This window comes from Carassius auratus, unplaced genomic scaffold, assembly GCF_003368295.1.
Source record: "Carassius auratus strain Wakin unplaced genomic scaffold, ASM336829v1 scaf_tig00033821, whole genome shotgun sequence".
Classification (NCBI taxonomy): domain Eukaryota; kingdom Metazoa; phylum Chordata; class Actinopteri; order Cypriniformes; family Cyprinidae; genus Carassius; species Carassius auratus.
Window position 1 is genome coordinate 26,984 of NW_020526105.1, and position 21,715 is coordinate 48,698.

The following is a 21,715-nucleotide window of genomic DNA, read 5'->3' on the forward strand; positions in this document are numbered from 1 at the left end:
CAAGTGACATCTGGTGGTTGATGGGTGGAATGGTCCTGAGTGGAGTGCCCTCTACTGAAGTTCATGGGCACTCCTTCTAATGATCGTGACAGGCATGATCAGCAAAAACTAGTAGCAGTTTTAGATTATAAAATTATAAAATTAACTTTTTTTACAATTAATTTATTTTTAAAACAAATTCTAAATAAAATAAAAAAAATATACAACTAATATAAATCTCTTAATATAAACAAAGGATTTTTTGTGCTCTTTTTTTAAATCAAAGTAAACTTTTTGAATAACTATCAAAAAAAAGAGATACTAAATACATGTTATTTGGATTGTATAATTAAAAAATTTGAAGTAAAAACAGAATGGTCCGATTTTAACTTTGTGAATGTTCCCTTAAAGCGGAGTTCAGACTGCACGATTTTATCCCCGTTTTTGGCTCGCCAACAGGTTTTCAGAAATTGCAGACAAATGCCTGAAATCACAGGCAAATCTGTGCTTGTTAACGTGCGTGACAATCATGCAGTGTGAATGAGCAAAGACGTGATCTGAGAGAATCACCGAGGAGTCACCGATGCCTGTGAGATATTTGGCATGCTAAATATCTGGACCTGTCGGCGATTCAAAATCACGCTGTGAGAAAAGTGTTCTGACTGAAAACTACATCGGCAATGACCGACAGCCAATGAGAGAGCAAGATACAGAGCAGCGGAGAGTTCAGCAAAATCGTGCAGTCTGAACTCGGCTTAAGACATACCCGACTGTGTTTAGGAGAATACTTAGATAGACAATTATTCGGAGATGATTTTGTGTGTATGTGTTCATTCAGAATAAAGGATACATGAAATAGGAATCAATTCAGTGTAAGCGCATTGTCTGAAACGCTGCTCTCAGTGCTTGTTTTGAATGAGTGTGCACAAGCTCAGAATGCTGTTTGAATGCTATCTAGAATGATTGACAGCTGGGAAGGGAAGACGAGTTTCCGTGAACTTGAGTTAAACAAGGTCAATAATCTTCTGTTACTTTACCTCACATTAAGCTATGGCCTTAGATTACTTTTAAGCAATAAATCATTGATTTCTGAAGGATCACGCGACACTGAAATTATCGCGAGAGGCCTAATCTTTTGACTGAGTTTTGTTGACAGCCAGTGGCAGCACGAAATGTTATGCAGATGGCCACCTCGTTAATTTCTAGCCCAGAAAAAACCTGCAGTATTTTCCGATTTTTTTTATTCATCTTAAGTCCTACACTAGACATAAACCCTTAAACACCCAGCTGATCATCACCATATGATCTCCACTTAGATTGCCCAGAAATTAGCTGTGTATATCACTGGCGCCGATACAGGATGGCTGCCTCCGTGACGAGCTCCGCATATGTTTTTGTGTTTTTGTTAGTTTGTCCTGTCTTTAGTTATATTCCTGCCATCAGTTTCACCAGGGAAGAACTGCTGAACATTCGGCAGAACGCACCACAAGATGTTTTTTCCGGATTTCAATTATTCAGATGTTTTAGTGAACGTTGTTATCGGAGGAGCGGCGGCGCTGATCAAGCGCTTCAGGACGCGCAGACGGGGGAAGCGAGCGGGAGCGCTCGTCAGACTCAGGAAGCGCGGATTTCGAACGCCGTTGCCTAGCATCCATCTGGCAAATCTCCGCTCTCTACCCAACAAAACGGACGAACTCCTTCTGCTCTCTCGGACAAATAAGGATTTCACACACTCTGCTGCTCTGTGTTTCACGGAAACCTGGCTGAATGACACCATACCGGACAGCGCGCTCCATCTGCCGGGATTTCAGCTGTTTAGAGCCGATCGTGAATCAGAATCCACTGGGAAATCGCGCGGCGGCGGGACATGCTTTTACATCAATGAACGGTGGTGTACAGATGTAACTGTGTTAAAGAAGACGTGCTGCTCAAATCTCGAAACACTCTTCATTAACTGCAAGCCGTTCTATTCGCCGCGGGAGTTTCACTCGTTCATTCTGGTCAGTGTTTACATCCATCCTCAAGCGCATGTGAGCTCAGCTTTACAGAAACTCGCTGATCAGATCACAGAGACAGAACAACAACACCCTGACTCTGTTTTAATCATTCTCGGGGACTTTAATAAAGCCAATCTGTCCCGTGAACTGCCAAAATACAGACAGCATGTTACATGTCCCACAAGAGACAGTAATATATTGGATCACTGTTACACCACAATAAAGGATGCATTTCACTCTGTTCCACGAGCAGCTTTGGGACGTTCTGATCACCTTCTGGTTCATCTTATACCGTCCTACAGGCAGAAACTAAAATCAGCTAAACCTGTATCAAGGACTGTAAAAAGATGGACTAATGAAGCAGAGCAGGATTTACAATCTTGTTTTGACCTCACTGATTGGAGTGTTTTTGAAGCTGCTGCCACCGATCTGGATGAACTCACAGAGACCGTAACATCATATATCAGTTTCTGTGAGGATATGTGTATTCCTACAAAGACTCAACTAATTTACAATAATGACAAACCGTGGTTCACTGCAAAACTCAGACAGCTCCGTCAGGCCAAAGAAGATGCTTACGTGAAGGGGGACAATGTCTTGTATAAACAGGCTAAATACACATTGGAAAAGGAGATCAAAGTGGCAAAGAGGAATTATTCTGAAAAAATAAGGACTCAGTTCACTTCCAACGACTCCGCATCAGTGTGGAAAAGTCTAAAGAAGATCACCAATTACAAGACACCACCCCCCAGCACCGTAGAGAATCAACGACTGGCAGACGATCTGAACGAGTTTTACTGCAGGTTTGAAAGAACACCCATCACCTGCCCTGAACGCCTCCCCACACAACCATTCACACCCTTCACAACTCCTGCAACCAGCCCTGAATGCCTCTCCAAACTACCGTTCACACCATTAACAGCTCCTGCAACCCATCCTGAACACCTCTCCAATCAAGCACTCTCACCATTCTCACCTCCTGCATCCCCCCTCTCCCCCACACCTGCAATTCAGATCAGCGAGGATGCGGTGCGCCAGGTCTTCCGGAAGCAGGAAAGGAAAAAAGCACCAGGCCCAGATTGTGTTACACCAGCCTGTCTGAAATCCTGTGCTGACCAGCTGGCCCCCATCTTCACACAGATCTTCAACAGATCGCTGGAGCTGTGCGAAGTCCCTTCATGCCTCAAACGTTCCACCATCATCCCCATCCCTAAGAAACCCAAAATTACAGGACTAAATGACTACAGGCCTGTGGCTCTAACGTCTGTAGTCATGAAGTCATTTGAAAAACTGGTGCTGGCCCACCTGAAGGACATCACTGGACCCTTGCTGGATCCTCTTCAGTTTGCCTACAGAGCAAACAGGTCTGTGGACGATGCAGTAAACATTGGACTGCATTATGTTCTGCAACACCTAGACAGACCGAGGACTTATGTGAGGATCCTGTTTGTGGACTTTAGCTCGGCCTTCAACACGATCATCCCAAACCTCCTCCTGCCCAAACTAAATCAGCTCTCCGTGCCCACCTCCGTCTGTCAGTGGATCAACAGCTTCCTGACAGACAGGCAGCAGCTAGTGAGGCTGGGAAAATACACATCCAGCACCCGTACAATCAGCACCGGAGCTCCCCAGGGGTGCGTTCTCTCCCCACTGCTCTTCTCCCTGTACACTAATGATTGCACGTCTAAGGACCCCTCTGTCAAGCTCCTGAAGTTTGCAGATGACACCACACTCATCGGCCTCATTCAGGACGGTGACGAGTCTGCTTACAGACAGGAGGTAAAAGAGCTGGCTGTCTGGTGCAGTCTCAACAACCTGGAGCTTAACACCCTCAAAACAGTGGAGATGATGGTGGACTTCAGGAGAAACCCCCCTGCACTCCCCCCACTCACCATCATGAACGGCCCTGTGACTGCAGTGGAGTCATTCAGGTTCCTGGGAACCACCATCTCTTAGGACCTGAAGTGGGACATTCACATTGACTCCATCGTAAAAAAGGCCCAGCAGAGGTTGTACTTTCTCGGCCAGCTGAGGAAGTTAAACCTGCCACAGGAGCTGCTGAAACAGTTCTACTCCACCATCATTGAATCCATCCTCTGCACTTAAGTAACTGTCTGGTTCAGCTCAGCTTCTAAATCTGACCTCAGAAGACTACAGAGAGTAGTCTGGACTGATGAGCGAATCATCGGTTCAACTCTCCCATCTATTCAAGAACTGTACTTATCCAGAGTGAGAAAAAGGGCTGTCAAAATCACTCTGGACCCCTCACATCCAGCACACTCCCTCTTTGAACTGTTGCCATCTGGTCGACGCTACAGAGCACTGAGCACTAGAACGACCAGACACAGGACCATTATCTTCCCTCAGGCAATCCATCTTATGAACAGCTGACAATAATGGCGAACACACTACACTTTATATTTATATACACAAACACTTTATTTATCTAACACACATACTTAGTATACACTTAAATTTTGCACACAATATATATGTACATACATAACTTCACTTTGTAATATACCTGCCTACAATTGTCATTTGTATATTGTCATTCACTGTCTACATATTTGTATTTTTTATTCTTTTATTATGTGTTTTATGTTCTGTCGCTGTCATTCTGTTGTACTGCGGAGCTTCTGTCACGAAAACAAATTCCTCGTATGTGTAAACATACCTGGCAATAAAGCTCATTCTGATTCTGATTCTGATTCTGGTAAGGTGAACTGGTGAGGGAGAACACCATGGTGTTATTAAATTTGCAGACCACAGTCAATGTGTTTCTGTCAAGAACTAAAATTTAACGTCCTTAATTTAAAATGTAAAATTAAAAAGATAAACTCACCTTCCACGGATATTTACTGTTCTTCAGCACGAGCTCGCGTAAAGAGCCCGGTTGACAGCTTCGTTAACTCAAAATGGCATCAACTTTTCTCTGTGTTTCGCGGTATTTGTTCTGTATCACCCCTCCCCGAAAACTTCACTTGAGTTCAATTTCCACAACTTATCATTACAATTGGAGTTAAAGACAAGAAGTTGATTTAACTTAAGGGGGCTATCATGTTTTGTAGTGTATGAGAAGTGAAAACAGAAGACTATATTATGAATAATATGTATAACACCTATAAGTGAACTCAAGACCTCATTACTGTACATTCACAGATAAACCGAAGCCGACTCTGACTGTAAAACCCCAGAGTTCAGTGTTCACTGGAGACACAGTTACTCTGAGCTGTGATGTGGGACAGTTAACTGGATGGACAATTCAATGGAGAAAAGACTCAGACCCTGAATCCACGGCTGATGCAACTAAAACAATCAAGTCTGTGAGAGACTTTGATGAAGGAGAATACAGGTGCAGAGCACGACGAGGAAACTACTACAGCGAGTTCAGTAATACAGTTAAGATTACAGTAACAGGTCAGTGCTCACATACTTTCTATACATTTGAGTGCAAGGCGACTTGATGTGATTGCTATAATCATGAAAACTACATACATTGACAATGCACTGCCGCTTCAGTTAAATATGGAAGGATTTGGGGGGTCACGTGATGCATGTGTTCCAAGCAATACTCCCTGTTTACTAAGGGCTCCATGAATCTGTTCAGCCTCTGCTGGGTCCAGAATTTTGCTGGCTCAATCTTGCTGTCAAGACCAAGGCTAGAACCCAGAATGTGTTGTTGGTAGCCCAATGCTCTAGCCACTACACCACAGAGCAGCATAAACCCAAATTTGCAGAGAACCACACAAGGCAGGAATGGAGAAAAACAAACAGTCTTTACTCAGTGTCCTTCTTGAATAAACATAAAAATTAACATCAGAAGCAGGGCTGAATAAGGTACAGGTCCACAAGGCAAAAGGTCCAAAAACAAATTAAAGCTCCCAGTAAGCAGGTCAAAGTTCTGAGTAAAAAGTCTCTCAAAGAAATTCAAACATAGGCCAACGGATCTGTCTGAACAAAAGAACTTCAAGACTGAGCAAGGATAAAAATAAATGCTGGTCTTATATATACCCAAACACACACACACACTAACAAGCCAGTCACAGGTGATATCATTGAGCTAATAATTAACAGGAAATGAGGAGGAAGTTGTGGAAGGTCTTGTGTTCTCTGTTTCCCTCTGCTGGGCAGACCGTGGTGTGACACACAGATCATTTAATCGGCCTCAAGTGCTTCCAATCCAGAAGACTTTGGTTAGTCTTTGAAACACAAATTAAGAAACCTAAATAAAACCTGAGAGGTTTCTGTTCCTCCATTAAAAGTCCAGGAAACCAAAACTCAGAAGATCCAAAAACCATGTGGATGTGAATAAAAGTCTAAATTACAATCTGTTTATCATATAAAGTGATAATTTCTCTTCTCAAGACTTGGATTAAACTGCTAGATGCATATGGATTTGTTTTATAACCTTTATGACATTTTAATCATATGATTGTCACTCTGCACTGTAAAGTCGTGTTTCTTGAGTCACTATGTTTTTGTCTTTCCTCACAGATTTCCCCAGATCTACACTGACTGTGACTCCAGACAGTCCTGTATTCACTGGAGAGACAGTCACTCTGACCTGTGTGATTGAGTCTCACAGTAACTGGAGATATGAGTGGTATAAAGACACAGACAGTGTAATATCACAGACGTCTGACCGTTACACTGTAAACAGAGACACTCTCACTATCAGAGGAGTAATTACATCTGATCAGGGTCAGTACTGGTGTAGAGGACAGAGAGAAGAGAGACCAAACTCATCACAGGACAGTAACAGAGTACATCTGTCTGTTAATGGTGAGTAAATATGTGATAAATACTTGCCTGTTTAAAATGACAATATACTCATAAAACTTGGGAATCCCCAAGAAAGTTTCTGAAAGCCTAGTGTTGCTCAATAATGTGCTTGTGTCTCTGTCAGGTTCAGGTCAGATTTCTGTCTTCAAAATCCTCAGTTTTCTTCTGGCAGCTTGTCCGTATCTGCTGTCGACAGTCGTGCTGCTGTTCAAATGTTACAGAGCGAGAGGTAACACTTCTGTCTGATCCGTCTTTCTCCATCTCAGTCACTTTTACCAATGATTCACATTCACTGACAGACAGCCCTTACTCTTCATATTTATATCTGTTATAAATCAGTATTTACAACAGATGGTGCTCATTCATAAGCAGTAGCTGCAGTGGAAGAAAAACAGAAAGTGTTAAAGTGAATGCTGCGTGTGTGTGTGTGTGTGTGTGTGTGTGTGTGTCACAGTTACATATACTGAAGACTAAGGCCAGTACGCTGTAACAGAGGAACAAACTTCAATCTGGTTTCATCTATTCTTCAAACCGCGTGCAGAGTCTCAGGATCCTGGAGTCTCAGACTGAAGGAAACTCACAAGACTAACAGACAAACATTCACACTCTCATACATGCAGATAATTTAGTGTTTCTGATTCTCCTGGGGCCTCACATATACAAAGTTATGTAGATTTCATCATAAAGGTGTGTACACACAAAAGTGAGATTTTGTGAATGTACAAAAGTTTTTAGATTTATAAATCTTGCGTACAAAAGAACCTGTGAAAATTCTCTTTGTAATACCCAGTCAGCAGAAGATTGTACGTACATGAACCTCTACCCTTCTCCTCCTGAAATAGCCATAGTTGTATTCCTAGTTTTATTATGAATAACATAATCTGCATATCATTTCCATTCATATTCCATCCACATGGCACCATGTTTAACACTGTAAAGAGTAAAGAGTAAAACACAGAAAATATGAGATACATACAATAAATGCATTTTGAGACATCACATTGCTATTCAAATTTATGCAATTTTGCCTATAAAGTACAAATATATCAATAACAAAACATATTAAAAATAAAATGTGCATATCTTACAGTTTCCTTCTAATTCTATCTTTTAAATTTGGTGTTTGTCACAGTACAGTGAAGATCATGAAAGTGGTTCTCATTAGTCTGCTGTCTGTGTGTGACACAGCTGTGAACAGAGCTTCTAGAGTACTGTCATCAAACCTGTTCAAACCAGACAATGGACTGTTTGATCAACGACTGCATCCTTGTGTCTGTCGTTACGCCTCTGTTCCAGAGCCATCAGACCAATCAAGTTCACATCAGTCATCATTATTCACACTAAACTATTCTCTCAGAACATGAGCTTTGTTATTTAGGACACAATTTAAAGCAGAATTGTCACACGCCAAGCAATCCTCACTCTGATTAAAACATTAAATCACAAACCACAGGAAAACTGCTCGAAAGAGGCACATCCATTGCAAATATTTCTGTTTAAGTTCATATAAAAAGTTATAATTTCATGAAATGTCAGTGCATATCTTCAACACTGAGAGTGTCATATTTAATCTAAATGTGTGTCCAATGTAAAACAGACTTTAAAATCATTTTGTTATCTTCATTATTTCACTCACTCCAGTAAAGGAGTGTGTACAGATGGTCTTGTGTCTGTACAGTGCACACATATTAACACCTTGTATATTTTTATGAATCCCGATGTGTTTGTTTACTGATCTTGGGTGGTTTTCATTTATATATTTGTTACTTAATCTGCACTCTTGTTCATTATTAGTCTATGATGTTTTAATGTTTACATATACTTTCTTTGAGTTAATAGTGTTCTTACCAATTGTAGAAAAGAAACTTAACAGAAACACGGTAACAGAAAAGAAACGGTAACACTTTCTATGAAGCCCGTATTTAAAACAAATTATAAGAGTATTCTTATGTCATTATAATGAATGCATAATGTATTAGAAAAAAAACTTTATAATATATCATATCATCTCATGAGTAATCATAACAACAGTTTTAATGTGTTATAATTTTTACTTATATGTGGTTATAGCATTTAAGATTATGATTTATAATACACAATGAATATAATGCATCCAACTTACAATAGAATGTTTCCCTTAGATATAATATAAGTCTCATATCTTGGCATTGTTGACTTGTTACTTTACTCAAAGCAGGCAAATACCACTATAAATAACAACAACAATAATAATGAAAAACAATAAAAATAATATTTTTCCTTAAACAGCCATGATATTAGATATCTGATCAGATGAATGTGTAATATGGCACTTTTGATTTTAACTATATTTATTATAATATCAGTAAGATAGTAAGATACTGTATAGATCTTAAATGAATGTCAAGACATAAGACTTATAAACCATTATAAATTATGAGGATTTAGCATGGTGTTTATTGCGTTATACATAATCATACTCATAAAAGTTATATCCACAAATAAGTATGTTTTATTATGTAATATAATTGTTATGATTATTTATGAGATGAAACAACATAATGTTTTTTTTATATATAATGCATTGTGGTTTTATTATAGTAAAAGTGTAGTAACATGTTTTTAGTGTAATGATTAACGTACAATTTGTATAACCACAGTTTTACTACAAACACCATGGTTAAACTATGGTTAGTGTAGCAAACCCATGGTTAACCTGTGGATACCATGATTTAACTATATCAACCATGTTTTTTTTTTTTTTTATAGTAAACCATGTTTATTTTTCGTACGTGTAATTTTACTACTTTGCCAAAATAAAAGCTTGCACTGGTGTCAAAAGTATTCATGTTCATTACTCAAGTAGAAGAATAGATATTAGGGTTTTAAAATATTTTGTAGAAGTTGAAGTATCAACTCAAGCTTTTTACTCAAGTAAAAGTACTGGTTTCAAAACTACTTAAAGTATAAAAGTAAAAGTAATGTAAGAAGAAGAAAAATGCCATTAAGAAAAAAAGCTTAGGTCGCGCCACAGGGGCCTTTTGTGCACTACCCCACCTCCTAAAAAAATCATTTTTCTAAAGGCCATAGGCTATAATGTTATATTAAAATGTTCATGTTGAAAAATTTGGGGATGCACTAGGCTACCTGTTTCAGCCGCATATATGCCCAATGAAAATGAATGCACTTTAGTACAATGTAAATACATTAAAGAACTAGAGATTTGATGACTAGTTGCCTATAAGTATTGTAATGGTGCAAAAAGTCAAACTTCAGAGGCATGTCATCAATAACCTTTAATGGAATGTAAATGTGCTTCCAAGCTTAGCTGCAGGAATCTGCAAGGGCAATGGACAAGAACTTTGGTGTACCCAGGGCAGGCTTAGTAACAATTACCCTTGTATGGTTGTCTATTTACAATAAACATTAGTGCTGTCAAAATTAATGATTAATCCAAGTGATGAAAAATAACTAATAATCCTAATACCTTCTTGATTTATACCTTCCTGTATTCGCTACATACGTCTGCTATGTCCAGTGTGGGGGGTAACGAGTTACAAAGTTGGTATAGCCTAATTATCACAACATTGTCAATCGCATTGTAAATCGCAATTGATAATTTATTCAAATGTCTCGCTACCGAACTACCTACAGTTGCTTAATTTATGGAGGACAAAGAGAAAGTACCCATTTGGTAAATGAGCCAGTAGAGAGAAAAAATAACTTAAGAAATATATTTTTGATAAACAAACCCAACACTGGCTATGTCCTTGCTGGAGTGTGATGTGATTTGTGCAGTGTTGCCAACGTCTTTCAATGGAAAGTAGCTAAACCTCGCCTAAAAAAAGGGGCTAAATGTCGCTAGATGACGACATACGCTAATAAGCATATTCATGGCGTAAGTGCGTCATATTCATAGACTGTATAAAAACATGGAAGTAGTGTCTGACGTCACCCTTAAGGCGGTCGAACACCGGACGAGAAGCGCCGCGTCGCGCCACATGTAGGACAACTCAAAGTATCGCACACCGGATGCGCACATTCTGCGTGAGCTCAATTTCGCAGCAAGATGGGAGAGTTTTAACTTCATCTATTATTATTATTTTAAATATATGATTTTAATTGATAAAAGCTGAGTTTTGAACGTTAATTAATGAAAAGAATCTGTGTTATTATAATAAGTCTGTTATTGTTTTGTTGTATCTGTTGTCTAGGCAACTGTGCTGCTGAAAACGTAACCAAACACTTTGTAATGTTTTATTTGAATGAAACAAGTGTACTGTATTTTAATTTCAGTTTCAGTTTATAACCGGTGTGCGACCCCCTTTAGACTCCTGAAGAGTGATTTTGAAGCTCAAAGTGTGCAGAGTGGCTCGTCGCAATCTCGGTAGCGCGTCACACGTTACTCTCCCGGACAACTGAAAATGGGCAAAAAGGTCCACCTCTCACTAGATAAGCCCAAGGGGGGACAAGGGGTATGTTTCTGAGGGACTATAGCCCCTTTCACACTGCGATTCCGGCAAATACATGGGTAAAGTGTTCCGGCAATTGTTCCCGGGTCGCTAGATTTTGGACCTGGATTATGTGTGTGCTTTCACACACAACCCGTAAAGGTCCCATAATGACAAGTGACATCAAGACGTGACGTGTAATGTACGAGTCGAAAACGTTAGGCACATATACCATCACTGAAGCAAGCGAACGATCTCAGCGTCAGCATGGAAAGTGAGGAACTAACTGATCTCTGCTTCTTTACAGTTTTCACATATTATATTGTTGTCCTTCAAAACAGTCGGTAAAAGAGTCGCGCGATAAAGTGCGTCATCACTACGACACGGCATTAGATCTGGCTTTTATTCACACAGCGGATTGAACAATGCAATGCAATTAAGCGGCAATGTTACTAGGTCCCCAACCCGGGTTCAATGCCAGAATCAATCCCGGGACATGTTTGCTTTCACACAGAAGGCGACCCGGCAATGTTCTGGAAATTTTTTCCGGGTCCGACCAGCAGCGTGAAAGGGGCTAATGTGGGACACTTACCCACTACATGGGTAAAGTGTTCCGGCAATTGTTCCCGGGTCGCTAGATTTTGCACTTTCACGCTGCCAGTGATTACCCGGATTATGTGTGTGCTTTCACACACAACCCGTAAAGGTCCCATAATGACACGTGACATCAAGACGTGACGTGTAATGTACGAGTCGAAAACGTTAGGCACATATACCATCACTGAAGCAAGCGAACGATCTCAGCGTCAGCATGGAAAGTGAGGAACTAACTGATCTCTGCTTCTTTACAGTTTTCACATATTATATTGTTGTCCTTCAAAACAGTCTGTAAAAGAGTTGCGCGATAACGTGCGTCATCACTACGACACGGCATTAGATCTGGCTTTTATTCACACAGCGGATTGAACAATGCAATGCAATTAAGCGGCAATGTTACTAGGTCCCCAACCCGGGTTCAATGCCAGAATCAATCCCGGGACATGTTTGCTTTCACACAGAAGGCGACCCGGCAATGTTCTGGAAATTTTTTTCCGGGTCCGACCAGCAGCGTGAAAGGGGCTAATGTGGGACACTGCCTTGCACGGCGGTGCCCCCACCCCATGGGCTGAATCACTGATAGTGGTTTACCCATTTCTAGCACATACCACCTTACATGGTATATTAATAATGCCCTATTCCCCTAAACGTGTAATTGCTGATGTATTCTCATGACAGAATTGACAGATGCACTTCCACTTCCGATTTACTTTAGCTATTTAATTTTATTAATTTTTATACAATTTATTCACTTTAAATAATTGATAATATAAAAGTATTGTTACGGGTCATTCGGGAGGCTGAGGAGTAACAGATAGAGTAGTTTATTAAACAGACACAAGCAGAGGAGCAGGTAGTGATGGATGAGTGAGAGGATGGAACCGTGCAGGCTGGGTGAAGACGTCCAGGGGTGAAGGTGAACCACACACACTGGGCATCTGGATCTTCTGAGAATCGCTGAAGAGAGGTGAGCAGAAGATGAGTTAGTCCTTAGAGTTAGCATACAGGTAAGACCTTGTCGCGAACGTGACCGGATAATGACTGAGTGCGTGTGTGTTTTTTATAGTGCTGAGGTGATTGGGTGGTGATGAGGATCAGGTGGATGTGATCAGTATTCCGGTGAGTGCGTGCGTAGTGATTGCGTGGAGGTGGAACCTGACGTGTTTGTAACAATTATGGGATTAAAATGAATTGTAGTTGCTCAATACCACAGGAACAGTTAAAAAAAAAGTCTAAACTCAGAACTCCAGAGGTTCACGGAACGAGAAGGGGGAGGAAGGATGGTGAACTTGAATGTTAGTAAAGGCAGGCACTTAAAAACTTTTATAATTTATGATGGCAGTGCCTCAGAGTCTCTTTCTCCATTTTTCGAATTGGAAAGCGTGCATCTAAAAGTTCCTTCCCAGTGTGTCTGGTATGCACATGCGTGCCCTGTCATAACAATGAAAAAGTTGACAACAATCTAGACAGCAGTTCAACTGAGGGGTGGGTGTGTCAACAGTAGCGTGCTGAACTGTCAAGTAATGTTCGTTTGGCTGCCTGGGGCTCGAGGATAAAGAGCGACAAAGTTTTTTTGAGCAAGCATTGATAATGCGTGACAAAGTCTCAATTTGTGGGACACATGAATTGGGCTTCAAACGCTGTGCGCGCACGTGCTACATGGGACGGGTGGTCACCCTACCTGTCACTCAAGTGACCAAACCCTTAATTATGCAGAATGAATTGCAGTTTTAGTCACTTCCTTGTTGGCTTTACGAGAGAGAGTGGGTGGTTGCAGCTTGGTCGTATTGTCTTGCGTCCCTGTACTCAAGTACTGGATTTTAATGCAGCCAAATTCCCACTTAAACTGTTTTTATTATTATATTTAAAGTTATGAATATGATAATGACTGAAACGAGGTCCATTAAGACTACATAACCAGCTCTCAAAGATATTAATCTGCAATAAAATCCTATTCACAACATTGTTTAATGAAATCAAATACACATATGATTGAGACGATGGTTGTGCTATTATATATCGGCTATACTTGCATGTAAAATAGAGAAAGAAGCAACAGAATATTATATATATATATATATATATATATATATATATATATATATATATATAATTGTTTTTTTTTTTTACTGAAAGTGCTGCTCCTCACTGCGCTCGTTGAACAGAACAGAACAGAGAGGGACGTGTGCGCGCACTGGGGAAAGAGAGAGCTTGCGCTTGTGCGGCACTACTGGAGAATGAAGAGACTAAATGAGGTCTGTCAAAGAAAGTCGCTAGATTTGTCACTAGTCGCTTTTTGGGAAAAAAGTCATTAAGGGGGTCTGAAAAGTAGCTAAATCTAGTGACAAAGTTACTAAGTTGGCAACGCTGGGTTTGTGTCATGTGCAGGTGCGATTGATCCCTTACAAACCAATATGGTGTTGGAATGGTATATGTTTATACTTCTCATCCAACCACAATCAAATTCACTCCATCCGGATGGTGCGATTTATCTGAATAGGATTTTTTATTTTATTTTTTGAATGATGCTCGGAATGAAAAATAAGCCAAAATTAAATAGCAGTAACGAACCTATTTTTAAAATGTAAGGAGTAAGTACAGATAATTGGGTGAAAATGTAAGGAGTAGAAGCAAAAAATAATTACTCAAGTAAGGTATAGATACCCCAATTTTCTACTTAAGTAAGGTAACAAAGTATTTGTACTTCGTTACTTGACACCTCTGATAAGCTCACTAGTTGCAATATGTCGCATGACGCCTTTTCATTTAATGACTGAGGTCTGAGGATATCCTAAAATGTACACCATACTAGAGCCCCAGATACAGATCCCCTGTAAAGACATTGTCTCAGACGACCACCAGGACAAGACCACAGGAAACAGATGATTCTTCTGCCCAATCTGACTTTGCTGCAGCCTGGAATTGAACTACTGGTTTCATCTGGTCAGAGGAGAACTGCCCCCCCCAACTGAGCCTGGTTTCTCCCAAGGTTTTTTCTCCATTCCTTGCCGCCGTTGCCTCTGGCTTGCTAAGTTGGGGTCACTTCATCTACAGTGATATCGTTGACTTGATTGCAAATGAATGCACAGACACTATTTAAACTGAACAGAGATGACATCACTGAATTCAATGATGAACTGCGTTTAACTATCATTTTGCATTATTATCATGATTTGACACAATGTATTTTGTTTAAAGCGCTATATACTGTAAATAAAGGTGACTTGGCTTGACTATAATTAAATGTAGAAATAACTGAAGGAAATATCTGTTTGCTTACTGAAGCCAACTAACATGATTGTTATTCTTCTTTTATTAGTATTATTTTGTATCTGTACCAATATTTGTTAAAAAAATAATAAAAAAATAAACTGATGTTTCAGCAGCCATGATCAAAATGGGAGGTACAACCCTCCCTTCTATTAAAGAACTGTACTTATCCAGAGTGAGCAAAAGAGCTGGCAAAATCACTCTTGACATCCAGCACACTCCCTCTCTGAACTGTTGCCATCTGGTGGACGCTACAGAGCACTGAGCACCAGAACAACCAGACACAGGAACAGTTTCTTCCCTCAGGCAATCCATCTAACGAACAATTGATAATAACTGTGGAACACACTACACTTTATATTTATATACACATACACTTATTTATCTAACACACATACTTAATATACACTTAAATTTTGCACATAATATACCTGTACATAACTGCATTTTGTAATATACCTGCCTACAATTGTCAATTTGTATATTGTCATTCCTTATCTACTTATTTGTATTTTTTGTATTTTTTATTCTTTTATTATGTGTTTATGTTCTGTCGCTGTCATTCTGTTGTACTGCGGAGCTTCTATCATGAAAACAAATTCCTAGTATGTGTAAACATACCTGGCAATAAAGCTCATTCTGATTCTGATTAATAAATGGCCTTTAATAAGTCATTCAGGACTTCCGTTTAAAAACTCAGGAGGAAGTCTTCATTGTCATTACTATTATTATTATTTTTATTTTTTATAATTAATTCATTTAAATGAATGTTTCTAATAGACTCATTTATAGTGCTTAGAACAGCAGAAAAGCGCTTTATAAATGTAATGAATATTATTATTATTATAGCAGAACCTTAAATAACAATATTTTGTTTAGTCATGATATAGCCTGCAGGTGGAAGCTTTTTCATTGTATCACTCAGAACAACTTAGAATAGCCTTCAACAATTTTCTTTAAGTACTGTGCAGCAGCAAGTACAGCAGGTAAGCACAGCACGATGCAGGAAATTTGTGTACAGTAGGTATAAAACACCTTTATTGTAATGTCCATTTATAGTCTTTATACAATAGCTTGGCTCCTTAAATGTTGAAAAAAAAAAAAAAAAACAGCTAATTTCAAGACGTATAGATGGGGTATCGTTTGAATTTTATAGATTCCGATTCTGATTCTGCTTATCAATTCTGATTCTTATCGATTCCTAGTTTAGATTCCAGTAAGATAAAAAAAAAAATCCAACATAAAAAAATTTATTCAAACATTTAGATGTCAAGCATGTAACAGTTAAAGGCAGTTCATCATTGAATTCAGTGATTAGTAAACAGTCAGTAATAATATAGGAACAAACAAATCAATTAGCAATATCATTTAAGAGATTCAAGATTTTTTTATTTATTTGTCAGATATACAATTATATATAGCATATATAACTAGCAGTGAAATGTGAGTCAGGAACGCTCCATGGACAGTGCAATTAAACAATAAAAATATAAGAATAAAATATAAAAAGATGTATATTGTACTAGACCTTACTGATAAAGTGAACTTTAAGTGGAGACATGAAGATTTTAAGAGGCTGGTTTTGAGTTTAAGACCCTGATGGCCTGGGGGAAGAAACTCCTCCTGAGTCTCTCGGTTTTTGCCATCAGGCTGCAGAAACACTTACCAGATGGCAGCAAAGTGAAAAGATGGTTACTGGGGTGAGTGGAGTCTTTGATGATTTTGACAGCTCTGCTTTTGCAGTGTTTGAGGTAGATGTCCTGCACAGAGGGGAGAGAAGACCCGGAGATGAGCTTAGCTAAGCACAAAACCCTCTGCAGGGCTTTGTAGTCTTGACTGGAGCTGTTCCCATACCACAATGAGATACACTGAGTCAATACACTTTCTATAGCCCCTGAATAGAAAGTTTTCAGGATTGCTGGTGAGACCCTGAATTTTCTCAGCTGTCACAGAGGGTACAGTCTTTCCCTGGCTTTATTAACCTGTGTTTGAATGTGAGTAGTCCTGTCACGGTTCATGAATTCACTCTCTCTCTCTCGTCTATCGTGTTTGTTATGTGTGTGTCTTTGGGCGTGGTCACTGATCAGCGATGATTAGCAGCGCCAGCTGGTTTCAATTGTTTGTGCCATATATAAGTTCAGTAACTGGTGTTTCATGTTGTCAGATCGTTGTTTCTCCCTGGTGTGCTCCCGTACCTGTTTCCTGTGTCATAGTTCCTGCCTGAGTCTTCCCGTGTCTTCATCGTCTTGGATCTTCACGTGTCTCTGGATTATTTGTTCACCTTCACGAGGATTGCGCACTCACCGGGATTCGAGGGATCATCACTGAAGCAAGCACCATCATCGTTGCCCACCAAGGTCCCTGTGTCACCGTGCCACCTGCCTTGTGTCCGCCCCTGTGTTGCCTTGTAATTCTGTGACTTCCTGACTTTTGAGCTTTATTAATAAAACGCCTTGCGTTTACATCCTGTCTCTGTGTTACGTAACAAGTCCAAGTCAGGTCCTCTGAGATGTTTACACCAAGGTACTTGAAGCTGCTCACCTTCTCCACAGGGGTCCTGCTGATCATAAAAGGAGTTAAACAAAATACAGCTAAACAAAGAGGAGTCATAAGAGGAGTTAAAAATAAATACAGATAAACAAAATTTCAGGTACAGAAACTAATTAAAAGTTTTAACACTGCATAGTTTTTTTAATAAATAAAATAATCAATTAAGCAATCAATTAATTAATTAATCAATCAATTAATCAATCAATTAATAAAGATTTTCTTTTGTTCTTTGATTAACATCAATGACAGACATTGTGTTAATTAGGCTGTTGTCTCTTTAAGCAAAAATACTGTAGCCTACATGTGTGTTTTCTTTCTCATCTGTTTATGTTCACGTAAGACAAAAACGGCTGTGTTTATGATGATATACTGATGTAGTTTTCTGTATATTGGTCGACAAAAATGAAATAAGTCAGTTTCGTCTCGGAACAACCTTTTCTACAGTCTAAATACACGGAATGGTCCAAGAACGGACACAAACCGGGAACCCCCAGTGCGACTGCCGACCGCTACTCTCCGTGCACGCGCTTGTGGTTCGAATCATGTGCGCTGCACAAAATCAGGCCGCAAGTTCTTTCCGTTCCTGCACTTTATAGTTTTTGATCAAATAAAAATGTACAAATAAAAAAGTTGGGAGAAGTGAGGGCAAAGCGAGCCACCTCTCATTCCAAGTCTTTAAACTCTAGTGAGTTAGTTAAAGGGGGGGGGTGAAATGCTATTTCATGCATACATAGAGTTTTTTATACTGTTAAAGAGTTGGATTTCCATGCTAAACATGGACAAAGTTTCAAAAATTAAGTTGTACGTTTGAAGGAGTATTTTTTTTCCAAAACAAAACAAAACTTTTTCGAGTATGGGTCTGTGTGACGTTAGATGGAGCGGAATTATATGGGTCCTAAGGGCACTTCTCCCGGAAGAGCGCGTTCCCGTATAGCAGAGCAGAGACATTCACTGATCAGAGCGAGAGACCGAAATGTCACAAAAGAAGTGTGTTTTTGGTTGCCAGGGCAAGACAATCCAGCACAGATTACCAAAAAAACAGCATTAAGGGACCAGTGGATGGAGTTTATTTTTGCAGAGCATCAACGGAGTTGTGCAAGTGTTTTTGTTTGTTCCCTGCATTTCGAAGATTCTTGTTTTACAAACAAGGCCCAGTTTGACGCCGGATTTGCATATCGTTTATTTCTTAAGGATAATGCAGTCCCAACGAAAAAGGGTCACGATTGTGTGTTGGAACCGCAGGCGGTGAGTAAAACTGCTTCAAATATCTCTGTGTTGTTAACTTAGCTATCGGCGCGTAATCACATCAAGTAAACAACATGCAATGTTGTCATCAAACTGCACTTTCCACATGTACAGCTTAAAAAAAAAAAGACGACATAAAGTGGAACTTAGTCATTTTCCAAAACCGCTAAGCAAATATATACAGTTTCAATACATACCACATAGAGACGTCGTTACTGATGCTGCTCTTGTTAATAATTACAAAATGGATGTTCTACTCCATCTGGACGTTTCTGTAGGAGAACAGCTCCGGCTCCAGTGTTGCTAGCATCGACAGCTAAACAAAAAGGTTTAGAGAAATCTGGTGCTACGAGCACAGAGCACTAGCCAACAGTGCTTTGGCTCCATCAAATGCCTGTTGGGAAACAGTGGTCCAGTTAAAAGATACCTTAGTACTTACAAGATCAGTCAAGGGTGCTACAAAGGGATGCAAAGTTAGGGCAAAACCCACTATAATACCCAGTCATTCCCAGAAACCTACGCAATTCCTTGCTATTTCAAGGCACTGGAAAAGCACAAATTAACTCATCTTAGCTTCAATGTGGTGGACATGTCCATTTCCTACTATTTTACCCAAATAGGTGACTGTAGCTTTCCCAAATTCACATTTTGACAAATTTAAAGTTAAAGAGGCCACAGAATAACTCCCTTATTTGGGTTAGGTGATCTGACCAAGATGAACTGTACAAAACCACGTCGTCCAAATAAGCCTCACAGTCAGACAATCCAGACAACACCTTGTTTATAAGGTGTTGGAAAGTAGCTGGAGCATTTCGAACACCACACAGCATAACACGATATTGGAGAAAGTCATCAGCTAAATTGTTGTCTAACAACTAAGTCACCTCTTTTTTCAACAAGTCCCGTTTCATATGGTTTACCCTATACACATGCTGTTTAATTGGTAAAGCAGACCCCACATCAATATCGTGTCAGTACTGCAACTAGGCACATCAGAAAACAAGTGAAGAAAAGACTCCGCCAAATGAAGAATGTCAGTTTGGATACATTTCAGAATTATTCAATCATCTTTCAATAACCCCTCAAGAAGGCGTAAACGCATTCATCCATCTTTCTAATTATTTAGGAGATTACTTTACAAAGAAAGTCCAGGATTTACAAAAAGATATGATTTCACAGAAATACCCTGATTTATCTTTTAAGACGATTAAAGATACAATCATGCTTAATAAATCATGTACATTTAAATTCGAAAGAGTAAGTCTAACTATTGTAGAAAACATTTTCAAGTCAATGAAAGATAAACCTGCTGGTGTCGATGAACTGGATGTCAAGCTATTAAAGATGGTTGCTGATGTGATTACCATTCCTATATGTTATATTATTAATTTCAGTTTAGAAAAATTAGTTTTTCCTGCTAACTGGAAAAAAAACTAAAATTGTGCCTCTTCCTAAAAACAAAAGTGTACATTTCTCTGGGAAAAATAGCAGACCTATAAGTATCCTGCCAATTTTGAGTTAAATTACAGAGAAAATTGTCTATGATCAAATAAATTTGTATTTCTCAAAAAACGGGTTAAATTCACTTTATCAACATGCCTATAAGAAAGGACACTCTACAACAACAGCCTTAGTTCAGATGACAGAGGATTGGTTGCATGAAATTGATGATAGAAAATTAGTTGGTACTGTAATGTTAGATCTGAGTGCAGCATTTGATTTAATTGATTATGATCTACTATTGAAAAAATTGAGCTGTTATGGATTTGAAAAGTGTGCAATCCAATGGATTTATAGTTATCTTACTAATAGGGAGTTTAATGTACTGTTTAATGGTAGTTATTCAGAGACAAAGTTTCTGCACTCTGGGTGCCTCAAGGGAGTTGCCTCGGACCAATGTTATTTTCTATTTTCATTAATGATTTGTCTTTAGTTTTGCGGTGTGCCACTATTGCCCTAAATGCAGATGACTTGACTATTTTTGTGTCTGATTATGACTCTGCTAGACTTAATTATGTATTAAACAATTAATTAAAATGTATAGAAAACTGGAACATATAAAATAAGTTAGTTATTAATGTTGCGAAGATTAAATGTATGATGTTGGGATCTAATCATCTTTTAAAAGTTTCCCCTGCTTTTAACTTATCAGTTGGTGGTTTGATCATCGAACAAGTGGCCGAGACCAAATTGCTTGGCGTGATTGTGGACAACAGATTGACTTGGAACACTAATATAATATTAAAACTAATATTGAATAAAATGGGCAGGAGTATGGCTGTACTTCGTCATTGCAGGAAATGCATACCGATTCGCATAGTGTTGTGTCATCTGGACTATTGTTCTATTATTACTATTGTTATCATTTGGGCAGCAACTACAGAGAATAATTTAAACAGACTACAGATTGAACAAAATAAAGCTTCTAGGCTTGTACTAAACTGTTCTTTTAGAACAAGTAGTAGGGACATGCACAATCAGTTAGAATGGCTATAAGTAAGAAGCAGAATTAATTATTCTCTTATTAAATTCTTAAAAAATATAATTATTACAAAAGCACCTGAAATTATTTATAATAGATTTACTTTCTTCAGTGATGTTCATACTCATTCCACTCATCAATCAAGTGAAGGGCGTTTCTTGTTACCTGTCTGTCGAACAAATCAACTGCAAAGAACATTGTGTTTTAGAGCAATTATGGAATGGAACTCGCTCCCAGTGTTTTTGGTTTCAGAGAGTAACAATGTTAGTTTTTCCAAAAGACTGAGATTGTATTTATTTACTTTGGAGTAATTGTAATTATGTAATAAACAATGACTGCATAATGAGCTATGGCAATTTAAAGTATTATATATTTACTAT

The 21,715-nt window shown here is 38.9% G+C and overlaps 1 protein-coding gene across 1 annotated transcript in view; it reads left to right on the forward strand.

Moving 5' to 3' along the window:
- Positions 1-6,696, forward strand: part of LOC113081320 (immunoglobulin superfamily member 1-like) — a gene marked incomplete at its 5' end in the record, with an annotated part of 28,003 nt that extends 21,307 nt beyond the window's left edge. The window contains 3 exons of the mRNA XM_026253403.1: positions 5,139-5,396; positions 6,474-6,563; positions 6,680-6,696. Coding sequence (XP_026109188.1) covers positions 5,139-5,396; positions 6,474-6,563; positions 6,680-6,696 — 365 coding nt within the window. The remainder of the gene's footprint in view (positions 1-5,138; positions 5,397-6,473; positions 6,564-6,679) is intronic.
- Positions 6,697-21,715: the final 15,019 nt, after the last annotated feature.